Genomic DNA, 25,158 nt, shown 5'->3' on the forward strand with positions numbered 1-25,158 from the left:
GTCTAACTTTGATATCAACATCCTAGTGACAAGTGCCTAACTCTGATATCAACATTCTATGTGACAAGTGCCTAACTCTGATATCAACCTCCTATTGACAAGTGCCTAACTCTGATATCAACATCCTAGTGACAAGTGCCTAACTCTGATATCAATCTCCTTGTGACAAGTGCCTAACTCTGATATCAACATTCTATGTGACAAGTGCCTAACTCTGATATCAACCTCCTAGTGACAAGTGCCTAACTCTGATATCAACATCCTAGTGACAAGTGTCTAACTTTGATATCAACATCCTAGTGACAAGTGCCTAACTCTGATATCAGCATTCTATGTGACAAGTGCCTAACTCTGATATCAACATTCTATGTGACAAGTGTCGAACTATGATATCAACATTCAACTAACTCTGATATAGTGACAAGTGTAACTCTGATATCAACATTCTAGTGACCTAACTCTGATATCAACATCCTACTCTGTGACAAGTGCCTAACTCTGATATCAACAAGTGCCTAGTGACAAGTGCCTAACTCTGATATCAACTCTGATATCAACTCCTATGTGACAAGTGCCTAACTCTGATATCAACATCCTAGTGACAAGTGCTTAACTCTGATATCAACCTCCTGTGACAAGTGCCTAACTCTGATATCAACATTCTATGTGACAAGTGCCTAACTCTGATATCAACCTCCTCTTGTGACAAGTGCCTAACTCTGTGACAAGTGCCTAACTCTGATATCAACATCCTAGTGACAAGTGCCTAACTCTGATATCAACTCTGATATCAACCTCCTTGTGACAAGTGCCTAACTCTACATTCTATGTGACAAGTGCCTAACTCTGATATATCAACTAACTCTGATATCAACATTCTATGTGACAAGTGCCTAACTCTGATATCAACTTCCTAGTAACAAGTGCCTAACTCTGATATCAACCTCCTTGTGACAAGTGCCTAACTCTGATATCAACCTCCTTGTGACAAGTGCCTAACTCTGATATCAACATTCTATGTGACAAGTGCCTAACTCTGATATCAACCTCCTAGTGACAAGTGCCTAACTCTGATATCAACATCCTAGTGACAAGTGCCTAACTCTGATATCAACCTCCTTGTGACAAGTGCCTAACTCTGATATCAACATTCTATGTGACAAGTGCCTAACTCTGATATCAACCTCCTAGTGACAAGTGCCTAACTCTGATATCAACATCCTAGTAACAAGTGCCTAACTCTGTTATCAACATCCTAGTGACAAGTGCCTAACTCTGATATCAACATCCTAGTGACAAGTGCCTAACTCTGTTATCAACCTCCTAGTGACAAGTGCCTAACTGCAGTACCAACATTTTCAGTGACATATGTCATGTATGTGATTGATGTGTCCTATTAGCATACCTTTCCTCTCTTGCCACGCAGTTTCTTGAAGAAACGGGCACCACGGCTTTCCTTGAAAGTCACCGAGTCATACTGGTCATCTTCACCATCCTCTAAAGCGCACGAGTCAACGCCAGGCAGTTCACCATCATAGTTACGATCAGAATTCTCGGCAAGCTTCATGTATTTCACCTCCAGACTAAAGATATACAAAAATACATAGGCCATCATCTAAAAAGTAATTAAACAATATCATCCATTTATTGACTTGGTTAACATACAGTTGAATTTCTATGAGGATTTTTTCCAGTTAAGAAAATTTTCAAATACTTTCTTTTAATAATCTTAACAAGGGAATCAGTTTGACAAAATTTAAGTATGAAAAATAACAAAGGGCAATAACTCCTAAATTATGCAAAAGATTGTTATGGTTTCTGTACATTGCACTTCTCCTTATAGAGATCTATCTACCGATGAAGTTTCATATTGATACCTCTTACAGTTGTTGTGATATGCTCCAAACAAAATTAAGGCAAGATGAACCAACTGACAAATGGATGGACAGATGGACGGACAAAGCAGCAACTATAGGCTCTCACTTTGAGGAGCATAAATGTATGCTCAATACCCAATGAAACTTAAAAGGCACTGAAGACAAAAAAAACCACCTTGATCTCTTCAAAGAGTCTTCACCACAGCTACATTACAACATGCTCTCACAATGGTATTTTACTAAAATGCCTCCATGAATTAGTGCAACTAAAACTACAGTCAAATGTGTCTACTACTGAAGTGTTTCACTTTAGCCTTGGGAAAAGTTCTAACAAATTCTGAAACTCCTCACAGAGGGAACAAAATAGCTGGATTAGATTCTTAACCCTGTGATCTTTTCAATACCAGATGAAAAGGTTGCAAGTCGTAGCATTAATTTTTTAAAAGGAAAACACTAATAGGTTTTATTTAGCTGTACAGGTAATTGCTTTTTTAAAATCTTGTATAATACAGTTAACTTCTTAGATATCAATTAGTTTTGATCTCATGGCTTCATAATGCTGCAAAACTAACAAGTTTCCTGTATTTCGACACAAGATTTGAAGAGCACAGAAATTGTGTAACCCTCAGGAGTAACCTTTAGATTTTACAGATGAGTAAGATCCTTGTAAGCCTTCTATGTAACAGTGTAAGTGAACTGTAGACAACCTTGTATACAAATCTGAAGAGTATCCTATGATTTTGTGACCAAGCCATGGCAAAATCATACAAAATATACTGTGATGTTACCTTCTGTTTTTGTGCCAGCAGTAGAAGACGATGAGAACCAGAAGTAGGCTCACAGCAGCTGCAATCGGTATGGCAACCTGGAGCTGATAACATTATACAAATCACACACTGGTTAAATGTTGTAAATGTATCAAAGTTTTATTTAACAGATATATTAAGGCAAAATCTGCCTTGTATTCCAGATTCGTTTTAACCAACATATTTATCTAGTGATTAATTTAAAAATGTGGATGATATAGGTAAAAATGTGGATGATATAGGTAAAAAGGTTCGGACACCTAAACCATAACTGTGTAAAATTTTTTTAAGAAACAAAACTTTGTAAATTAATCTAAAAATCAGTACTTTGTAGATTTTTGTAGAAACGAAAATCAAAGTTTGAAAATTTGTCTTGGTGAAATCAAATGACACTTGGCTTCACATGATATTAATACCACACTAATTACATTACATGTGTTACCATACTTACCAACACATCAATCTGTATTCATTACAGATATGTTTGATCATACAAAGTAAAACATATTTCTATAAATTAAAATATAGCGTTCTTTCAAAATGATTAATATACAAATATTTCTTTTTCAGAGAAAATGAATTTCATCTTTGATTTATTTTTCTATTTAAATCTCATTCCTACCATAGCTAAGTATGATCAAAGTACCGGTGAGGAACAAACACAGAGAGGACACTTACTCCAAATGGTAGTGAAGAAAGCTTAACTGTGCATGCCTTCTTTTCTGGCTCAAATTTTGATTTCTTAACACAGTTTCTGAAAATAAATGAGAAATTCAAAATCCAGCACTTTTTCTAGAATACATATTTGAAACATAAAACTCCAAAATTAACTCATTTAAAATCCATATATTTTTCAGTACTTTTTAAATACATTTACTCATAGTGGTGGAATGAAATATATCTATTTCAATGAAAGGAGTGCAAGTAAAGTGATTGTAATTGTGATGTCACAGTGAAATGTATTCATAAATGAAAGAGGCTGATTTCAACATGTGTAACTTACGCTGTTGCAGTGAAATGTATCCCTTTCTGGGTTATCGATGGAAGCCAAGAGAAATGTAAGTAACTTGCCAGGGTGGAGCTAAATGTATCAACTGAAATGTATGTAATTCTATAGCGGAGATACTATTTATCTATACCGAGGGAAGTGACAAGGACCAAATGACATGAATGTAACTTGCAACAGAGGAGTGAAATGGACCCATACTGGGGAAAGTGATGGAGGACAACTGAAATGTATGTCACTTACAGAGGAGGAGTGAAATAGTTCCATACTGGGGAAAGTGATGGAGGACAACTGAAATGTATGTCACTTACAGAGGAGGAGTGAAATAGTTCCATACTGGGGAAAGTGATGGAGGACAAGTGAAATGTATGTCACTTACACAGGAGTGAAATAGTTCCATACTGGGGAAAGTCATGGAGAAACACTGAAATGTATGTCACTTACAGAGGAGTGAAATAGTTCCATACTGGGGAAAGTCATGGAGAAACACTGAAATGTATGTCACTTACACAGGAGTGAAATAGTTCCATACTGGGGAAAGTCATGGAGAAACACTGAAATGTATGTCACTTACACAGGAGTGAAATAGTTCCATACTGGGGAAAGTCATGGAGGACAAGTGAAATGTATGTCACTTACACAGGAGTGAAATAGTTCCATACTGGGGAAAGTCATGGAGGACAAGTGAAATGTATGTCACTAACACAGGAGTGAAATAGTTCCATACTGGGGAAAGTCATGGAGGACAAGTGAAATGTATGTCACTTACACAGGAGTGAAATAGTTCCATACTGGGGAAAGTGATGGAGGACAAGTGAAATGTATGTCACTTACACAGGAGTGAAATAGTTCCATACTGGGGAAAGTGATGGAGGACAAGTGAAATGTATGTCACTTACACAGGAGTGAAATAGTTCCATACTGGGGAAAGTCATGGAGAAACACTGAAATGTATGTCACTTACAGAGGAGTGAAATAGTTCCATACTGGGGAAAGTCATGGAGAAACACTTAAATGTATGTTACTTACAGAGGAGTGAAATAGTTCCATACTGGGGAAAGTGATGGAGAAACACTGAAATGTATGTCACTTACACAGGAGTGAAATAGTTCCATACTGGGGAAAGTGATGGAGGAACACTGAAATGTATGTCACTTACAGAGGAGGAGTGAAATAGTTCCATACTGGGGAAAGTGATGGAGGGCAACTGAAATGTATGTCACTTACAGAGGAGGAGTGAAATAGTTCCATACTGGGGAAAGTGATGGAGGACAAGTGAAATGTATGTCCCATACTGGGGAAAGTGATGGAGTACCACTGAAAATGTATGTCACTTACAGAGGAGGAGTGAAATAGTTCCATATTGGGGAAAGTGATGGAGGACAAGTGAAATGTATGTCACTTACACAGGAGTGAAATAGTTCCATACTGGGGAAAGTGATGGAGAAACACTGAAATGTATGTCACTTACAGAGGAGTGAAATAGTTCCATACTGGGGAAAGTGATGGAGGACAAGTGAAATGTAAGTCACTTACGGTGGTGGAGTGAAATGTATGAGTTGCTGCCCATCCTGACATTCTCCGATGATTTTCTCGGAGTCTTCTTTTCGACACACAGCACATGCAGACTGTGTTCTCCACAGGAAGTGGAAATTACAGCCATCACATGTTCCATCCGCACACTTTGGTGGCACCTCTAATGTTCCAGCCCCTGACTCCGACGGATCACATCGAAGGGAGATAATTGTACTTCGACCAGACAAACATGCAGCAGTTGATCTGCAAGAAACAGAACATATTTTCACAGCATGTATCTTCATCTCTACAACAAAAATTTAAATCCTTTTTAAGTTTCCATTTTCACAGCATCTATCACTATCTCTATAAACAAAACTTAAATAATTTTTAAGCTTCCTTTTACACTTAATTTTCTATCATAACCTGTTACAAGTACCTTAGAATTTAACACACATACTTCAAATAGTCACTGAAAGTGAAATTCTTGAACATTCAGAGACTTACTTCGCAGATCTGAAGTAAAAATGGATGTCGTTCTCTGATCCTGTAAAAGAAAGAGTGGATATTACAAGTGTTGTTTCTCATGAATGTGATAATTCTCAATCTTTACTACAAAGTTCACCTTTCTACTCAATCAATACAGACCAAATCATCACACAGCTGTCAAGAGTCCTCTACTCTTAGTCGGTGAAAAAAAAAATTGAATTTTAAGCCAGAGATTAATGATCAATTAGTGATGGTGACCTTGACCTTTGAACATCAAATGTAATTGAGAGCTAGCACTTCCAGTGTAGAAATAAAGAACAAACCCTGACAGACTCATCCAAACGAACTGAAAAGACATTTGCAGCAACTGAATTCCTGATGACCTTGACCTTTGAATTCCAACAAAGGACAGACAGATGCACAGAGAACCTGAAAACCATGGGGCATCTGCATCTTCAATGCGAGGCAATAATTATAAAAAAAAAATGACAGCCTCTTTGACAGACTTGTCACTTCATACTCTTGAATATAGATTTGTCAACAATACTAAGGTATTTCCAGTGGGTGAAAAATGATATAAAACAAGAAATGATCAAGGAAACTGCTTTCAAGATTTCAAGGGACATTGTACTTTATTGTGATTTATTTACTGAAGACATATCAAGTCAAATACAAAACACTCCATCAACCAACAGGGATTTACTTAATCGAAAAACAACATTATTGAACACAAAATTTAATTGAAGGGCAGTAATTCTGTAATTAAGAAGTTTCAGGTCCTGAATTTGGTATACTGCACATTCTCTTAGTATGACAAATGTTTACACCATGTTTCAATAACTCCTGAATTATGCAAAAGAGAGTTATGGTTCTTGTACACTGCAATCCTCCTTATTGAGTTATATCTACCTATGGAGTTTCATGTTAATAATCTTTCTAGTTTTGTGATATTCTCTGGACAAAATTATGACGGTCAGACAGACGGAGGAATAAAGCAGTGTCACTTCGGAGAGTATGAAAATAACATTGTAGTACATACACTGTCACAGCCAGCAATGCTCTGATGATCAGATAGACTATTAATCATTATAAATCAAGGATTATTATAAACATTTTTATTCTGAATGCTGATGAACAGTAAACTAATAGGTAACTGTTTGTGTGGCAGGTTGCAAAGGTCAAATAATCAGGTGAAAATTTTGTATACCTAACAGCTCTAGTCTTGTATTTACCGCTTGAATAGTAACATAGATATACCTACCTGTATACATGTATCCCTCACTAGTGTACATATCAGAGAGAGATACATTACTGACAATCTTGTACAGGGTGTCTCCAATGCTGCAACGAAATACAGAAACAGTTAGTGAGCAACTTAATGAAAAATAAACAGCAAATCTGATTCGTCTTTTCTTAGGGCTATCCCAGTAAAACATCTATCACATCCAGGAATGTAGGTTTTATTTTTGGGCCATTCCAGTAAAACTTTCCCACCCAGGACTGGAGGTTTTAATTAGTAGTACCACCCATATAATAAATTGATGATATGCTTGGCAGTAATAGACAGGAAACCAAACCATGGAGAGAACTGATTTATTTTTGAATTCGAATAACCCTTTGTCAGTGAGAATACCTCCAACTACAAATAAAGGCAGTCAAGACAAAAGTATCTCAACTAACGAGGATAATTTGCCCTATATAAGTTTTACTTACCTGACAGGCTGAGTAGCTACAATGGAGCCACTGTCACGATCAGGAACCAATGTAGTTCTACACACCATTGCTGAAGTCTCGTGAATTTTCAACCTCTAGAATACAGAATCAAATGTCAAAATACGATGATCGACTGTTACAGTAGTTTAAAATGACTGATACAGATTCTTATCAAGGATATATAGAGAGATCTTATAACTGATAAAGGGATTTCTTTGTAAGATTTTACCAGGAATAAAGTTATTTCTATGAAAGAAAAGAAATTAACTTGAGAGGAGACATAAGTAACATGACATTATGCATAGGACACAATTTTAGAATAAAACCATTTTTTATTTACTATATCTATTAACATACTGTTGTCTTACTTTACTGTCAGAAGAGCTGACATTATTGCGACAGACAGCCAAAGTATCCTTCACTCCACACAGACTGATGTTGAAACCATGAAAGTATTGTGTGCCTGTGCCAGTAAATAGGGGACTTCCATGGATTATCTTGGGGCTAAAGAAAAAACAGAATCAATATCTATTTGATCATATGGTTTTCTTAAAACATTCCAAAATCACTTACAATTCGGCAAATTATCATTTGGATGCATTTTTTTTCTAAAAATTAGCAATTGCTAATCTTGAAAGTGGGTCAAGGTCCTTCACTCAGACAAACACAGTAGCCTTTAAACCAAGCATGCTAAAGGTCAAATATCAGCTAAGGCTTTTTGTTGTAAAGAAGTTGTGAAATTAAATTTACACATTTGACCCTGTGAACCTTGAAAGTGGGTCAAGGTCATTCAATTAAACAAACATGATAGAGCTTCATTTTAGCATGCTATGGGGCAGATACCAGTATCCTGTCCCACTTGGTTATTAAGAAGAAGTTGTGAAAAAGCAAAAAAAAAGTTGGATGGATGATGTACACTGCACTGTAATATAAGTTCATTCTGGCTTCAAACTTTTAGTAAAACCATGAAAATTTAAACCATTACTACCTTTACAGTAACCTTTATTTCTTATTTGGTCCTAATATAAATCAAATGATACTCCTATGTATAATGGTAATTATACTTTCTGACAAATTCCTCTTAAACAACTTCATTATACTATAGCCACATACTACACTCACTTCTACAAGGCTTGTTGTAATAATGCAAAAGAAAAACCGAAAATAAAAGGTTTGTATGATAATGTAAAGTAGCATACTCTTTGAGTGTGGAGAAGTCATACTCCCGTCCATCATGGCCCTGGTAAGTACAGTCAGTCTCGCATCGCTTTCCCTGGACAGCACGTAGGCCCTCTCCACACTTCACACATGACTTCACACCCCAAGAGTGACCGTTGGGAATGACAGTGTTAGGAGGGCAGGGTTTGCATGATGTATCATTGGCATCAATGTAATGTCCGTCTGGGCATGGCACACAGCTGTATTAGAAAGGAGATACAAAAAGATACATTGTTACAGACAATACCAATAAATAGTTTTGTATCAGTAACAGTTAGTTTCAACTCAGCATTAAACCTGCAATAAACCCATCTTTGAGATACAAGTTTTATGATGACCCCCCCCCCCCCCCCCCCCCAACATCCCCATCCCACCCACTCCTACCCCACCCCTTTACAAGGCTGTCTGCTGCCAGATAAATATGACAGGATTATGGTATATTATTGATTAGCACCCTTTGAGAAACAAGTCGGCATGAAGGCAATTCTCTAGCTTATTCAATCCATCCATTGTCCATTACATTGATCACTTCTGGATTCACACAGCTTTTCATTTGTCTCATAAAATCACACAACTTACTTATCCAGAAATGTGCCCATGTCTGGCATTAAGCCATTCCATTTAATATTTTACTTATTAACTAGGGATGTAAATAATGCTATTATTTCACAGTCTAGTAACAAATCCTATAATATGTTGCCATGGGGGCTTATCACAGAATAAATATTAGGTACTGTTTCGTGTCCATTCTAGGCATAACTCTCTACAAACATCATACACTACAAACATACCCACTATGTCCGTTCTGATCAACACCTTTGGGACAGGTCTGACAACCGGAGGCACCACCCTGAAGTGTGTTGGTCACTTTAATGCTATAGATTTTCGCCACATCATTAACAAATTTCTCCCTTGATTCTGATGTATCCTCAATAGTCCAATCCGAGTGTTCAAACGCCCAGGTGAATGTGATAGGGTCGGCAGAGTGTATAGCATATCTAGAGATCAACAGAACACACGTCATATGTTAGAAATACATTTCCTCAACTCTTACAGCTTTGAAAATTGAGATGTTGGTTCTCTGCAAATCTCCATGAATTGAAATGACATTGGGTTTTTTGTGTGGAGCTCTCATAAAAAGAAGGTAGGTATTAGGTATTCCCTAAGATTCTACAAATTTGCATAAATATAGCATTAGCAGTAAGAAATAGAACCTTCAATTTAATTTAAGTTGAAATTTTGCTTTACAGTTATGTGACAGACGTCTGGTGGAAACTGATGTAACAGAAAGTCTGGTGGAAACTGATGTAACAGAAAGTGTGACAGAAACTGATGTAACAGAAAGTGTGACAGAAACTGATGTAACAGAAAGTCTGGTGGAAACTGATGTAACAGAAAGTCTGGTGGAAACTGATGTAACAGAAAGTCTGGTGGAAACTGAACAGAAAGTCTGGTGGAAACTGATGTAACAGAAAGTCTGGTGGAAACTGATGTAACAGAAAGTCTGGTGGAAACTGATGTAACAGAAAGTGTGACAGAAACTGATGTAACAGAAAGTCTGGTGGAAACTGATGTAAGAGAAAGTCTGGTGGAAACTGATGTAACAGAAAGTCTGGTGGAAACTGATGTAACAGAAAGTCTGGTGGAAACTGATGTAACAGAAAGTCTGGTGGAAACTGATGTAACAGAAAGTCTGGTGGAAACTGATGTAACAGAAAGTCTGGTGGAAACTGATGTAACAGAAAGTGTGACAGAAACTGATGTAACAGAAGGTGTGACAGAAAATGATGTAACAGAAAGTCTGGTGGAAACTGATGTAACAGAAAGTCTGGTGGAAACTGATGTAACAGAAAGTCTGGTGGAAACTGATGTAACAGAAAGTCTGGTGGAAACTGATGTAACAGAAAGTCTGGTGGAAACTGATGTAACAGAAAGTCTGGTGGAAACTGATGTAACAGAAAGTCTGGTGGAAACTGATGTAACAGAAAGTCTGGTGGAAACTGATGTAACAGAAAGTCTGGTGGAAACTGAACAGAAAGTCTGGTGGAAACTGAACAGAAAGTCTGGTGGAAACTGAACAGAAAGTCTGGTGGAAACTGATGTAACAGAAAGTCTGGTGGAAACTGATGTAACAGAAAGTCTGGTGTAACAGAAACTGAAAGTGTACAGAAAGTCTGGTGGAAACTGATGTAACAGAAAGTCTGGTGGAAACTGATGTAACAGAAAGTCTGGTGGAAACTGATGTAACAGAAAGTGTGACAGAAACTGATGTAACAGAAAGTCTGGTGGAAACTGATGTAACAGAAAGTCTGGTGGAAAATGATGTAACAGAAAGTGTGACAGAAACTGATGTAACAGAAAGTGTGGTGGAAAATGATGTATCAGAAAGTGTGACAGAAACTGATGTAACAGAAATTGTGACAGAAACTGATGTAACAGAAAGTCTGGTGGAAACTGATGTAACAGAAAGTCTGGTGGAAACTGATGTAACAGAAAGTCTGGTGGAAACTGATGTAACAAAAAATCTGGTGGAAACTGATGTAACAGAAAGTGTGACAGAAACTGATGTAACAGAAAGTGTGACAAAAACTGATGTAACAGAAAGTGTGACAGAAACTGATGTAACAGAAAGTCTGGTGGAAACTGATGTAACAAAAAATCTGGTGCAAACTGATGTAACAGAAAGTGTGACAAAAACTGATGTAACAGAAAGTGTGACAGAAACTGATGTAACAGAAAGTATGACAGAAACTGATGTAACAGAAAGTCTGGTGGAAACTGATGTAACAAAAAACTGGTGCAAACTGATGTAACAGAAAGTGTGACAAAAACTGATGTAACAGAAAGTGTGACAGAAACTGATGTAACAGAAAGTCTGGTGGAAACTGATGTAACAGAAAGTGTGACAAAAACTGATGTAACAGAAAGTGTGACAAAAACTGATGTAACAGAAAGTCTGGTGGAACTTGACTGACAAGAACAGGAGTAAAACATTTGCTAAACTATTACAGTTATTACCTGTAACTGGTTTTCTTTTGTTTGCCTTCCCAGGTATTGATAATAGTGCTGTGACCTGTATCATCCTGTCAAACCAAACAGCTTTGATTATAATACCAGTGTTGGTTTTATCTTTATTATTTTCTATGGTGGAATAAACTCACTGATTATAGACAACAGTTTGATTTAAACTTTAGGTAAAACCAGAAAGAATATAAACATCATCACAACAACATTTCTCTAGACATCACATATCTTTCCTTTGGAAATTCAAGGATTTTTTCCACAAATAACATTTTAAGTATACCAGAATTTTTTTGGATATGTAAGTAACCATAATGTGAATGAAACTATAGCCAATCTAAATACTGATTCACAATGTATGGATAATATAATTCTCTTCTTTTTTACATATTGTTTATAAATACAATAACTTAAAAGGTTTCGAGGGTCGTACCGACAAGAAGATGAATTCACATTTTCCAGTACAGTTGGTTTCAAACACAAACTCCATTCTAGCAATTTCTCCGTTTATACCGGCCCCATTGGTACGGAATCCTCCAATTTTCAGAAGCAAAATAAGGTAAGCATCATCACCGCGACCGTAATGGGTGTGGATATGGTCGCCAGCTACCATCCACTGTGACTCAGACTCACAGTCTGTCTCTACGGAATGTAAAAATAGACTTAATCAACTCACTTAATCATCTCAAAGTCAGGGCACTATTTTACATTAATAATGACTCAATTTTAGTGTTCTATACACCAAGTGATAATATTCACAACAAGTGGTCACAGTTGCCCTACATGTAACTTTGGATGAGATAACATCTAAACCCCAGCATTTTAACACTTCGACCAAAGTCAGAAATAATGTTTGTATTCACACTTTTGTACAAGAAACATAGTCAGAATTTTCTTGTGATATACCAACATACCAATTCAAGTCCATACAGGAAAAAGGAATGTAGTTGATGCTGTGAAATCATATATTTTTTGTGGAGCTCAATTTTTGTGGTTTTACTAAATAATGCATTTCCCTTGGCGCTTAATTACATGGATATATTTTACTCAATTAATCTGCTAAAAAAAGTACCTGAGTTCATATTGATATATATCTGGTTATCACTTTGTGAACAATGCATTTTTGCTTAAGAGTAACTAAAAATTAAACAAAAATAACACCCTCCCCTCACCCCACCTCCTATAGAATAAACATACCATAAACTTATCTCTCAAAGTTGAACATGAGACCAAAATATGTTCAAGTAGGGTACACAGCCACTGACCAAAAAACACAAAACAGCGACAATATATTGTTATCTAAGTCCTTTTTCTAACCTGTAAATGTGATACATTCAGATGTCATGTTGATAGGCATCTCATTCCACCATTTGTACTCAATGCCGTAGGTGGGCGAAGTCGAGGCTGGGCACAGTTTACACAGACTGGATCCATCAGAGTACTTGTTTTCCAGACATTCATGACAGACACCATTTACATACTCATGTCCTGGGTTACAAGGTGGGCAGTCCCTTGGAGGTCCCTCAGCGGGTAGGCTGACAGCTCCTTCAACATTCCCACGACACAGCTGCGGCAGGATCCATTTGTATTCTGTGTATGTCTGATAAAATAATCAAATTCATCAGCTTTTACCAGTAACCTGTATTAAGACTGGTATCTGATGAGACACAAAATTTATAGAATTTGAATTCCAAATGTCCTCAAAAACAAAATAACCCTATTCAGTTTCATCATTTATGGGCTAATGCGAATGCCAAATACATTAATTCAGTTTTTACCCCCCAAATCTATCAATGTTTCAAACCTATAATACACTCATATCACTTTATTTCGGATTAAGATTGCTCCCATCATACAATTGCTGTAATACTTATATGTTGTTTCAACTCTGGTCACCATGGTAACCATTATAAATTGGCATATACAAGAAAAATTTAATTTTCAGTCAAACTAGACCAAATTTTCCTTCCTTTTTAATTCATTATCGATTATACTTACATATTTTCAACTGTTATAGGGTGCCTGGTATGGGTTAGTTACATGGTTTAGGAATGTTATCGACTATAATTACCTTCATTTCATCAGGACAAGGTGCCTTGGGTGGCTAAGTTTCATGGTTTAGGAATGTTACCTACTATACTTACCTTCTCTTACTGTTACAGGATGCCTTCAATGGTTTTGTTATATGGTTGAGGAATGTTGTCCACTATACTTACCTTCTTTTCAGCATTACAAGGTGCCTTGGGTGGCTAAGTTATATGGTTTAGGAATGTTATCTACTATACTTACCTTCTCTCACTGTTACAGGATGCCTTGAGTGGCTAAGTTACATGGTTTAGGAATGTTATCTACTATACTCAGGGTTCGAAATTAACTATAGACAACTAGCAAAATTCCAGCTAAAATTTGGTAATTGCTAGCTGGAAAATAATGAACTAGCAAAATTTTGCGAGTGGAAATGAACTATACCTAATCACTATTTTTGACGAAACATCTGCCACAAAATGCCTTTCTCCGTCTGCCTTTAAATGAGTAAATAGGTTACAAACGCTTAAGTGACATAGATTATCAATACATTCGGAATTGCTCCAGTATTTCCCTTGATAGTTATGTGTAAACCGAATAAAAAGTTGTCTTGGAAAACTCTATGATTTCTGTCTGCTCATCATGTGAAACGCGACATATCAGCTATGATAACAAACTTTTTCAAAAGGAAAGCATCTGACAGTGCTTGCGATGACCAAGACAATAGTCAACAGCCACAGCCTGGCCCTTCTGAAAAAAAATCGTCGAAATCGGAGAGCGTTTCTCCTGACGCTGCTGATATAAAATCACCGCCACAACAACGTGCATATATGGCCACGTTGAAAATGTTGTTAATACAGTATGGCGCAATGACTGCCGAGAACACGGAAGATAGTTGTCTTAATAATAATTTATTGAAATGATCGTTAATGTGAACAATTTTTTAAATAATATAGATTTAGGTACAGTTACATTTATAAATGGATCTGATCATATGACAGTCAGATTAGATGTAGCTCATACATGAAAAAAAGAAAACTGATAAATTCAAAGTTATATAGATTTAAAATGTTGATACAGGTAGCAATCAGCCATTCTTATCCAATGTCTTGGATAACTTTTCCAATATCACTCAGTTCCTGAAAAACTCAATATAACAGTAAATAAAAGTCAAACCTATTCACCAAAAAATTGCTAGTTTGTTCATCACTTTTGCTAGTGGAAATTTTAGGCACTAGCAATGGTTTGCTAGTGCCTAAAACAGTTAATTTCGACCCCTGTATACTTACCTTCTTTTCAGCATTACAAGGTGCCTTGGGTGGCCAAGTTATATGGTTTAGGAATGCTATCCACTATACGTACCTTCTTTTCAGCATTACAGGGTGCCTGGGTCTCGTAGTAATCTCTCTCTGAACAGACAGGTCTATCCTGACATCTAGTTGCTCCTTTCCCTATAATACCAGCATCAGAAAAAACTAAATAAAATGCAGAATATGATGTATGTAACAGGTTTTTCATCTGATTATGAGATTGCATGACAGACAAGCTGGCAGACTTAAGTCAGGTAAAAGTAACTTTCTATGAATCCAGGTAGAAGGGTAAGTACTGATGTTGGTTAAGACCAAACCTTTAGGATGAATTTTACCCCTGGGATGCTGTATGTTCGGAGAGACAGCCAAAGCACCATACTTAAAATTAACATGCTGATTGTCACTGCACTAGCATCAACTTGGTCAGAATAAGCTCACTCCAAGTTTTTAAATTGGCCCAATCTGGCTGTATTAAAACAGTTAGCTGTACTCGGGAAAGGAACAAAGCATTTTGACTTTTCACCTGTCGACGGCAACATGAGTTGATTCGCCATCATCTACATCAATACATGTAAAATCCAATTAATCTAAGGCTTCATAGCCCTGACCTGAATGCATTTTATTTAGCATGATGGGTTGGTTAAAGTAATCAGTGTTTCTGATAGATATATCAGTGTTTCTGATAGATTAATCAGTGTTTCTGATAGATTAATCAGTGTTTCTGATAGGTTAATCAGTGTTTCTGATAGATTAATCAGTGTTTCTGATAGGTTAATCAGTGTTTCTGATAGGTTAATAAGATTTCTGATAGATTAATCAGTGTTTCTAATAGGTTAATCAGTGTTTCTGATAGGTTAATAAGATTTCTGATAGATTAATCAGTGTTTCTGATAGATTAATCAGTGTTTCTGATAGGTTAATCAGTGTTTCTGATAGGTTAATAAGATTTCTGATAGATTAATCAGTGTTTCTAATAGGTTAATCAGTGTTTCTGATAGGTTAATAAGATTTCTGATAAATTAATCAGTGTTTCTGATAGATTAATCAGTGTTTCTGATAGGTTAATCAGTGCATCTGATAGATCAATCAGTGTTTCTGATAGATTAATCAGTGTTTCTGATAGATTAATCAGTGTTTCTGATAGGTTAATCAGTGTTTCTGATAGATTAATCAGTGTTTCTGATAGGTTAATCAGTGTTTCTGATAGATTAATCAGTGTTTCTGATAGATTAATCAGTGTTTCTGATAGGTTAATCAGTGCATCTGATAGATCAATCAGTGTTTCTGATAGATTAATCAGTGTTTCTGATAGGTTAATCAGTGTTTCTGATAGATTAATAAGAGTTTCTGATAGGTTAATCAGTGTTTCTGATAGATTAATCAGTGTTTCTGATAGGTTAATCTAGTGTTTCTGATAGATTTATCAGTGTTTCTGATAGGTTAATCAGTGTTTCTGATAGGTTAATAAGATTTCTGATAGATTAATCAGTGTTTCTGATAGATTAATCAGTGTTTCTGATAGATTTATCAGTGTTTCTGATAGATTAATCAGTGTTTCTGATAGGTTAATCAGTGTTTCTGATAGGTTAATCAGAGTTTTTGATAGATTAATCAGTGTTTCTGATAGGTTAATCTGATAATTGAGAAATTGAGAAAAACAAAAGACTTGTAATATCATACAGACTGATTATAAGGAGTTCTAGAAGTGCAGATCGTCTTATCAAGTTTCTTACGAGAATACTGTGTAGCTGCATCACAGGTTGAACATGTAGCTGCGCCACGGTCGGAAAAAGTGTTGATATCACAAGGAGAACAAAACTGAGCACCTTCTTTAGGGCTATGTGTCCCAGCACGGCATTTGGTACATTCAGATGTGTAGGCCACACCTGTGGGTAAGAGATGGCATGTAGAATTTTCAATCAAAGAAATCAAGGAAGAAAGATAAATATTGATTCTCAAAACTGTAATGCAGTGTCTATATTATGTAAAATGTTCATTGGTCTATTAAAGAAGGGAATGGTATTGTAAAATGTATTTGTTTGATGCCATGATCAATCACAGAATGGTATAAACTTATGGAAAGTTCTAAAAAATATTTTTTCTAAAGTTCTGGTATCAACACTGAATATAAATTTGAATAGGACATTAAAATAATAGAAATTGTACCTGTCACTTCAATCTTGCGAATCATAACTGGTTTATATTTAGCTTTCACATCTCCAATGTTCAGTCCCATAGTCCTCCAGATAATCACATTCAATCCAGTTTTCAGAACAAGCTAAAATATAAACACCAACTTTGTCTACATAGAATTTTGCACTGGTTTCTTAAAAGAAAAAATAACTCATTGAGATCAACTGGTAACAAAGAAAATTTTGGTTCACAATGTTTTTACCTGGATATTTATAAAGATGTATAAATCCAGTTTTATCTGTATGTATGTATAAAGAGTTTTGATTAAGGTGACACAATTCTTTTGTCAGTTACGTACATTCACTTGTTTAAATTCACCGTCTTTTGTGGCCCCCGGCCAATGATTTGCCTCTTTGTCATCAACAGATTTACACTGGTCATTCTGTACCTATAAATAAAAAATAAAAAAAAAAAAACATGACCATTGCTTTGTATCCTCATCTTTGGCCTCTTTCCTGTACTGTTACATTATTGAAACAAACCTAAGAGGTCATGGCTTAGCGCAAAGAGACTGTTGGTGAATTTCCATTACATTTTTCTCTATCAGAAATGCTAGTACCAACATCAATCGAAAAACTAGGCAGAGCCTAAATTAATGTTTTCCTGCAGTGTTGCCAGCCTGCAGTCAACATAAAATTCCTGGACTTTTTACTTACTTTTCCTGACCAATTTACAGACATCCAGTCCACCCCTATCTTAAAAACTTACTAGTTATTCAATTGACGTCAGGTAGGGTTGTTTTATGTCCTGGATCAGAAGCCTTCTCTAGCCACAGTAAAGTGTTCAACCATGAAAATTATTTTCCCTCGACTTTTCCATGACCTTCATAGAATTAGGAAATTTCTCCGACTTCTTTCAAAATTCTCTGACTGTGTTCACTGACCTAGCAACCCTACCTTGATGATCCAGTGTCATGAATGAGTCAATTTGATGAAATATTACAACACAAACCAAAATGTTTGATTGATTTCTGCTATGTACTGTTGTTACGGTGATTAATTACCACCAATAATTGATAGGTTACACAATTTATTGTTAAAAATATTTCAAAATTAATCATCTATTACAATCATCGCAACAATTTCCTATTCATTTCTGTTTACAATCAATATGTAAAGATTTACTCCTAGAAAAACTGAAGAATTGAAAGTGTATATAATTTGAGTAACTGGTAGTTTCCAAAGTGATTTTTTTTTAACTGATCAAAATACTCTACCTGATTTTTAAAAATCAACAATTTTGAAGGCAACAAATAGCCTACACACTTGTATCTACTTGATATTAAATGTGTACAAGTAGCCTACAATGATCAATTTCATTGTACTAGAAAATTAGAATTGGGAAGATTCTGTTGGAAGAAGACAGAGAAAACATACCCATCTATCACAATTTGATTCAGTAAACATGTATATTTGAGAGATCATGTGAACTAACATCTGACTTATACAGCACATGTAAAGACATACAATGACAGAAAGAATCTACAGATATAACGGCCAATATTTATCCTATGTATCATCTACAAACCCAAACAGAAGGCAACATACATCTCAAGTATCAAGATATCTGCTGACTGATAATTCTCCCATAGAAACTTACATATATGACAATATACCACATCCTGCCCACTGGAAATGAAACCCTTCCTACAGATGTGTCTCCAGTGCTGCTCCTCATAAATTTCAAACAAAGTTTCATGCCATTTAAAAACATTGTCTCCATGAGAAAGCAGAAATCTAAATACCTTGAATTGGAACATGGAGGCTGAATCTGTGTACTGGTATTCAAAGGTCACAGATCCCGGCTGAACCAAGGTCACCGAATACACCAGACTGGAGGAGCAGGGACCTGGGTATGAGGCGATGAAATCTCCTTTAGGCTTCCACTCTGTACTGTAATACCAGACAAAGCAATCATATCAATTACCACTGTAAAAACTTGTGTAATTTACATAACTTAAAGAAGTTTTTAACTTTAACATTCATTTTTATTATTTTTTTTTTCAGTTGTGTTTCTTTTGCAAGATCTATCACCTTATATGCATATGATTTTGAGGAAGCAGTTATATAGCTGGTGGCTACTTCAATGAACATCATGTGGAAGACCCATCACATGTCATCCAAATAAAGTTTAGTAAATAAAATTGATTACTGACAAACATTATAGCACTGTCTAATTATACTGAGAAATCAAACTGACCCAGTAACATTGTAGCTTCATGTGGTTGTCTAACTTCACAGTTCAGTTTTTCACCTCAGATTACGTTGGCCAATGCAGGTTGTACTGCTCATATTGTGGTTTCAAATTGTGGAGAATGTATTAACTCACTTTTATTTTCAATTATTTTGCACATTAAAAATTTCAACAGAAAGTGGAATAAAACAGATTCTGTAAACCAAATCCAGAAATAGAGATTCTCCAACATTAACTGAATCTGTAGGTTGTACAAAACACTTGGTGAACCTAAGACTTACTCAGTACAGTTGGCATGGTCTGCCCCAGGGACAAGCGAGTCCAGGAAGCTGTCTACATCTGCAGTAAAGCCCTGGGGTATCTTGTCCCACTCATCAAATCGTGCCCCACCCCCTAGGGAGTAAGTACCTGGGGGGCAGGGACTACACATTTGGTCAGTCATGTTCAGGAATTGGCCAGCTTCACAGGTAAATTCTGATAAGACATTAAGATAGACATTACTAATTGTATGATGTGTACAGAAGGAATCATTGTGTTTTAATTAATAACTACACTACTTTCTGCGGATAGGATTTTAAAATTACTTACTGCAGTTTTTGCCTCTGACTGGAGGAGGAGGAGCCCCGCCTTCACATTTGTTTGGCTCCGGCACAGAAACACGCCATCTTCCACCGTCGCTGTCACATTCAGTATATTCATAGTGGAAGTCGCTCTACAAAATTACAAATACATGTCACTTAAAAAGGGATATATTTCCTTAAATTAATCTTAGGATTTTACAATGGATACAGATAGTCATCAGATTTACCTTGTGCATGGCTGATAATCAAAAATACCTGTACAGGTGTATATTTAAATTGTTGTACTTAATAATTCAGAAGACCAGGAGAGGATGGACAATCAAAGGAATGGATGAAAAGAGAAAAAATTGACAAACAATTGCAAGCAGACAAGACTATGAATGAACATGAAGTCAGAAAATTGTATGGTTTGACAGACAGATATTCTGAATAAAAGAACCCAGTATAGACAATGAAAACGTATATCAAACTTGTTAAATTATTTATGTTGCCATCACACAAATATTTACAAACCCATTTTTTCATTGTTCACATTTAGTATCTGTACAGTGCATGCACCAAAAGTAATAAACTGTACATTGACTATTACTGGTATCTACAGCTGGGGATAAACATAATATAAAACGTCAAAATAGATACAAAATATATACTGTATTATTGTCTCCATACTACGACAAACCTACATCATCAAAAGGGACTAAAACGGTGATTAATATCTAGCATATTTGTAAGAAAACTTACAATTTTTTATATAATTTCATAAGCATTTAGTATCTTAAAGCTAACCAAACATTATAATTATTAAGCTGCTGATTCTCATGGCACATGACATCAAACAACAGCTGTCAAATATTTAGAAACATGTTTACTGTACAGCTTAGGACAATATATGATGTATATTGAAACCATAATGAGGATCTTAACATATACTAGCACAAGCTGAATGTTTACATAAATCTTCTGAACTTTTTCACGTCAATGTTATATGTAAATCATAAACCAATATTTCATAGTACCCTTTACATGCAGGTGATAAATCTGAGGACAACTATAAAACCTATAGGTGATAAATCTGAGGACAACTATAAAACCTATAGGTGATAAATCTGAGGACAACTATAAAACCTATAGGTGACAAACCTGAGGACAACTATAAAACCTATAGGTGATAAATCTGAGGACAACTATAAAACCTATAGGTGACAAACCTGAGGACAACTATAAAACCTATAGGTGATAAATCTGAGGACAACTATAAAACCTATAGGTGACAAACCTGAGGACAACTATATATTATACCCTGTAGGTGACAAACCTGAGGACAACTATATATCATACCCTGTAGGTGACAAATCTGAAGACATTTTTATATTATAACCTATAGGTGACAAATCTGTGGACAACTATATATTTTGACCTATAGGTGATAAATCTGAGGACAACTATAAAACCTATAGGTGACAAACCTGAGGACAACTATATATTATACCCTGTAGGTGACAAATCTGAAGACATTTTTATATTATAACCTATAGGTGACAAATCTGTGGACAACTAAATATTTTAACCTATAGGTGACAAATCTGAGGACAACTATATATTATAACCTATAGGTGACAAATCTGTGGACAACTATATATCATAACCTATAGGTGACAAACCTGAGGACAACTATATATTATACCCTGTATGTGACAAATCTGAAGACATTTTTATATTATAACCTATAGGTGACAAATCTGTGGACAACTATATATTATAACCTATAGGTGATAAATCTGAGGACAACTATAAAACCTATAGGTGACAAACCTGAGGACAACTATATATTATACCCTGTAGGTGACAAATCTGAAGACATTTTTATATTATAACCTATAGGTGACAAATCTGTGGACAACTATATATTATAACCTATAGGTAACAAATCTGAGGACAACTATATATTATAACCTATAGGTGACAAATCTGTGGACAACTATATATCATAACCTATAGGTGACAAATCTGAAGACAACTATATATCATAACCTATAGGTGACAAATCTGAAGACAATATATATTATAACCTATAGGTGACAAATCTGTGGACAACTATATATCATAACCTATAGGTGACAAATCTGAAGACAACTATACATTATAACCTATAGGTGACAAATCTGAAGACAACTATATATCATTACCTGTTCTTGACAAATCTGCCGATAACAACATGAATATATTATGAAACACTTAATAGTTGTAAAGCTTTAAAGTGGCACAAAATATCATACACAGTATTTCAACTAAGGTGTAAAGAGAGAATATTTTAAAATAAATAAATTGATATATGTTTAGTCAATAGATTATTAATTATAATGAGTACATCTAATATTGAGTACATGCATCCACACGTCTTTTGCATGAATCTACAATGTATGGTTGCAATTCAAATTTTCAACAGAACATGTATAATACCTTGCATATCATTATACAAACACATTTACTGGTCAGGGACATGACTTTTATTTTAAAAAAGTAAAAGGATTGGTGATGTGTATTATGCATATTTATGTACAAAAATTTAGTTTCATTTTTTATTATAATATCATTTAATCATATTACACTGAAGCTCACAGCTTTGTTATATTTTTGGTTATCATTATTATCATGTTTTATTTCTACAATAATTATGACTCAGTACAAATAATGCTTCATATCAACATAATATTTAGTATGCAGGCCAAATCAATTTCTAGACTTCTTCTTGTATATAATATGTGAGCCATGTCTGTATTCCAGAGACAGATATCTAGAACTAAGTAACTGAACACTTAAACTGAATTTAAAATTACCTTCCCATCAATATTTATAAATATTTAAAACCTTTAGACTTCTTTGATAATACTCAAAATATTAGGAGTGATGATTAATCATATCAACTGAAATTCTTCAAAATCAGCACTCATTCTCCAGCAACCTTTAAAATAATATTATTAAAAACAAAATTAACTACTTGACTGCAGCTGGTATATATTGAGATCATGATGGGGTGTTATTGATAATTGCTATACAGATTTACATACCAGTATTTGTTAAAACAGTACCTTGGCATAATTTTTGATCAGTTTAGTGTGAACAGGTTTGTTATACCTTCACAATGAAATTTATACGTACAAAGACGATCTCTAGCACAAACAAACATCATAACATGATGCAATGACAAGTGAACCATGATAAGCAAATATAGGAAGTAATCTTAAGAAATAAAAGTGATGTTTTCCATAAACTATACGGTATATATGTTTGTTTGCACAAATGAATAGCTGGAGTAATTTCTTGGTGATGTCTCCCTGTACAGTAGCAACTGCATATATACTGGCTATCTATATCACACAACAACACTGGAGGTCTGAAACATTCCATCCACACCAAGTGGGCTTAAAAGAAGAGTACTGTCCTAGGACACAACCACATCAATACATTATAGAGGAACAAACTGGTCCATTTCACTGCTTCCAGAGAAACCCAAACCATCATAGGCTGTGAATATCAAACCATACCTTTGATCTTCACCTGAGGTAATGTATTGTATATCATAAGTATACATGGTGTCTGTATACATATCCCAAAGAGTTCTTGGCACACACCATCAAAGCTCTTCATTGGTTCTACATATTAAGGCTGATCATTTTCTGTTTTCTTCAGTTTTGTTTCATGTCCAGTTACAATCTAATAGTCACTGAATCATGTGGTTATACTTTCAACAGGTAGAGTAATGTGTAATAATATGTAAAATATTTATAATGTCTTGACAGGTATCAAATTCAAAATTGCCTTTTGAAGTCAACTGGAAAATCCAATAAAAATCAAATGTGCACAGGTATGAAGGTAACTGAATGTGCCCTCATGAATTTATGACAATCTCTTCATTAGTCTGGAAAGAAGTGGTAGCAAACTTTATATGTCAAATTTTCAAAATGATTGTACATCTACAAATTCATTATTCCATTTACAAAATGTAGTCTACTTGGTGAAGGCAGATATTGATTCCCACTCTTGTTATGTATATGAAAAGTCATATTTAGTTATAATGATGCATGTTTATGACTGGAAATGGAGAAAATAAATATAGGCTTTGTCTGTAATTTAATCCAATTGTATGTAATATACAATAAAATTTTTTAAATGAAAATAGTCTACTAGGATAATTAATGGTTGGTACTTCTGGTTACAGTGGTGCAATGCAGGTACTTGCTTTGCCAGTCATTTAAAATTATGCCTATGAAATTTTTGTCAGCCTTATATCTATATCACTTCTCATCCAGAATTTTGTACGTTGAATCAGTCACCTCATTTTCTCCTGTAATGGCGAGCCCCATTTGTAAAGTTATTCTCCGTGAGTCTGAATGACAACACTCGTTTATATGTTGTCTATTAAAATCTCTCTCTTTTTTAGTATTGGAGACCAGACACACTGCAGTGTACTATGTATATGCTAATCTAGTAGCAGTTATTACCCTGGGGCAGATAATTAAAAATTTACAATAGATTCTGATGTAGCAGCTGTAAATGGGACCAGTCACACATGGCATAGGAGTTTTATGTGAAACCTGAAATGGACTTCACTGACAGATTTTTTTTTTTCTTTTACAAAGAATACTGATTAATCAGTATAACTTACTCAAATGTTTTTGAAGCATATTCACACCTTTCATATCAAAATATTGTTTGAATTCGCGTAAAATAGAGTAAAAACAAATGAAATAGTTAGACAACATCTGGTGTATTTTTTTCACTTACATCACATTGCTTTATTACGTTCTGCAATAAGTAAACAAAAAAGCTAAAGCAAACACAGCTACCAACATCATCAAGATTATCAAACTTACCGGTTGACAGGTTGGTAAAAGTTGGACGGCTTCCAAAGTATGTGCAGTAAAAATAACCGAAAACAACAGCACAAGAGAGATGTCCATTGTCTCAGGTTGCTGCTATCACAAAGACACAAACGAATACACGCTGAGTGTTTGTAAACTATCACATATGCAACTGACAGGTTGAGCCAGATGGTGACGGAGTTGTTGGCCACGGAAACCGGAAATTACTTTTACAACATGCGCACTGGCTCGGGAATATTTCATTGTTTTTTGCATTTTTCAATAATATTAGTATAGATACCTCAGATAATATTATTATACAGAAAATTGCCGGTTTCGGTAAAAATAA

The 25,158-nt window shown here is 35.3% G+C and overlaps 1 protein-coding gene across 1 annotated transcript in view; it reads right to left on the reverse strand.

Moving 5' to 3' along the window:
• LOC132559988 (endosome/lysosome-associated apoptosis and autophagy regulator family member 2-like) overlaps positions 1 to 24,908 on the reverse strand; it is a 33,044-nt gene extending 8,136 nt beyond the window's left edge. Inside the window, exons 1-21 of the mRNA XM_060224635.1 lie at positions 24,822 to 24,908; positions 19,955 to 20,078; positions 19,648 to 19,840; positions 18,918 to 19,065; positions 17,472 to 17,561; positions 17,147 to 17,258; positions 16,714 to 16,866; positions 15,033 to 15,121; positions 12,963 to 13,245; positions 12,079 to 12,287; positions 11,643 to 11,707; positions 9,416 to 9,622; positions 8,606 to 8,824; positions 7,775 to 7,910; positions 7,407 to 7,501; positions 6,955 to 7,034; positions 5,712 to 5,751; positions 5,226 to 5,468; positions 3,362 to 3,437; positions 2,666 to 2,748; positions 1,406 to 1,583 (exon numbers count right to left, since the gene is read on the reverse strand). Coding sequence (XP_060080618.1) covers positions 1,406 to 1,583; positions 2,666 to 2,748; positions 3,362 to 3,437; positions 5,226 to 5,468; positions 5,712 to 5,751; positions 6,955 to 7,034; positions 7,407 to 7,501; positions 7,775 to 7,910; positions 8,606 to 8,824; positions 9,416 to 9,622; positions 11,643 to 11,707; positions 12,079 to 12,287; positions 12,963 to 13,245; positions 15,033 to 15,121; positions 16,714 to 16,866; positions 17,147 to 17,258; positions 17,472 to 17,561; positions 18,918 to 19,065; positions 19,648 to 19,840; positions 19,955 to 20,078; positions 24,822 to 24,908 — 2,910 coding nt within the window. The remainder of the gene's footprint in view (positions 1 to 1,405; positions 1,584 to 2,665; positions 2,749 to 3,361; positions 3,438 to 5,225; positions 5,469 to 5,711; positions 5,752 to 6,954; positions 7,035 to 7,406; positions 7,502 to 7,774; positions 7,911 to 8,605; positions 8,825 to 9,415; positions 9,623 to 11,642; positions 11,708 to 12,078; positions 12,288 to 12,962; positions 13,246 to 15,032; positions 15,122 to 16,713; positions 16,867 to 17,146; positions 17,259 to 17,471; positions 17,562 to 18,917; positions 19,066 to 19,647; positions 19,841 to 19,954; positions 20,079 to 24,821) is intronic.
• Positions 24,909 to 25,158: the final 250 nt, after the last annotated feature.

This window comes from Ylistrum balloti, unplaced genomic scaffold (assembly GCF_031769215.1).
Source record: "Ylistrum balloti isolate Yb309-2 unplaced genomic scaffold, AGI_CSIRO_Ybal_v1 Utg371000, whole genome shotgun sequence".
NCBI classification, from domain to species: domain Eukaryota; kingdom Metazoa; phylum Mollusca; class Bivalvia; order Pectinida; family Pectinidae; genus Ylistrum; species Ylistrum balloti.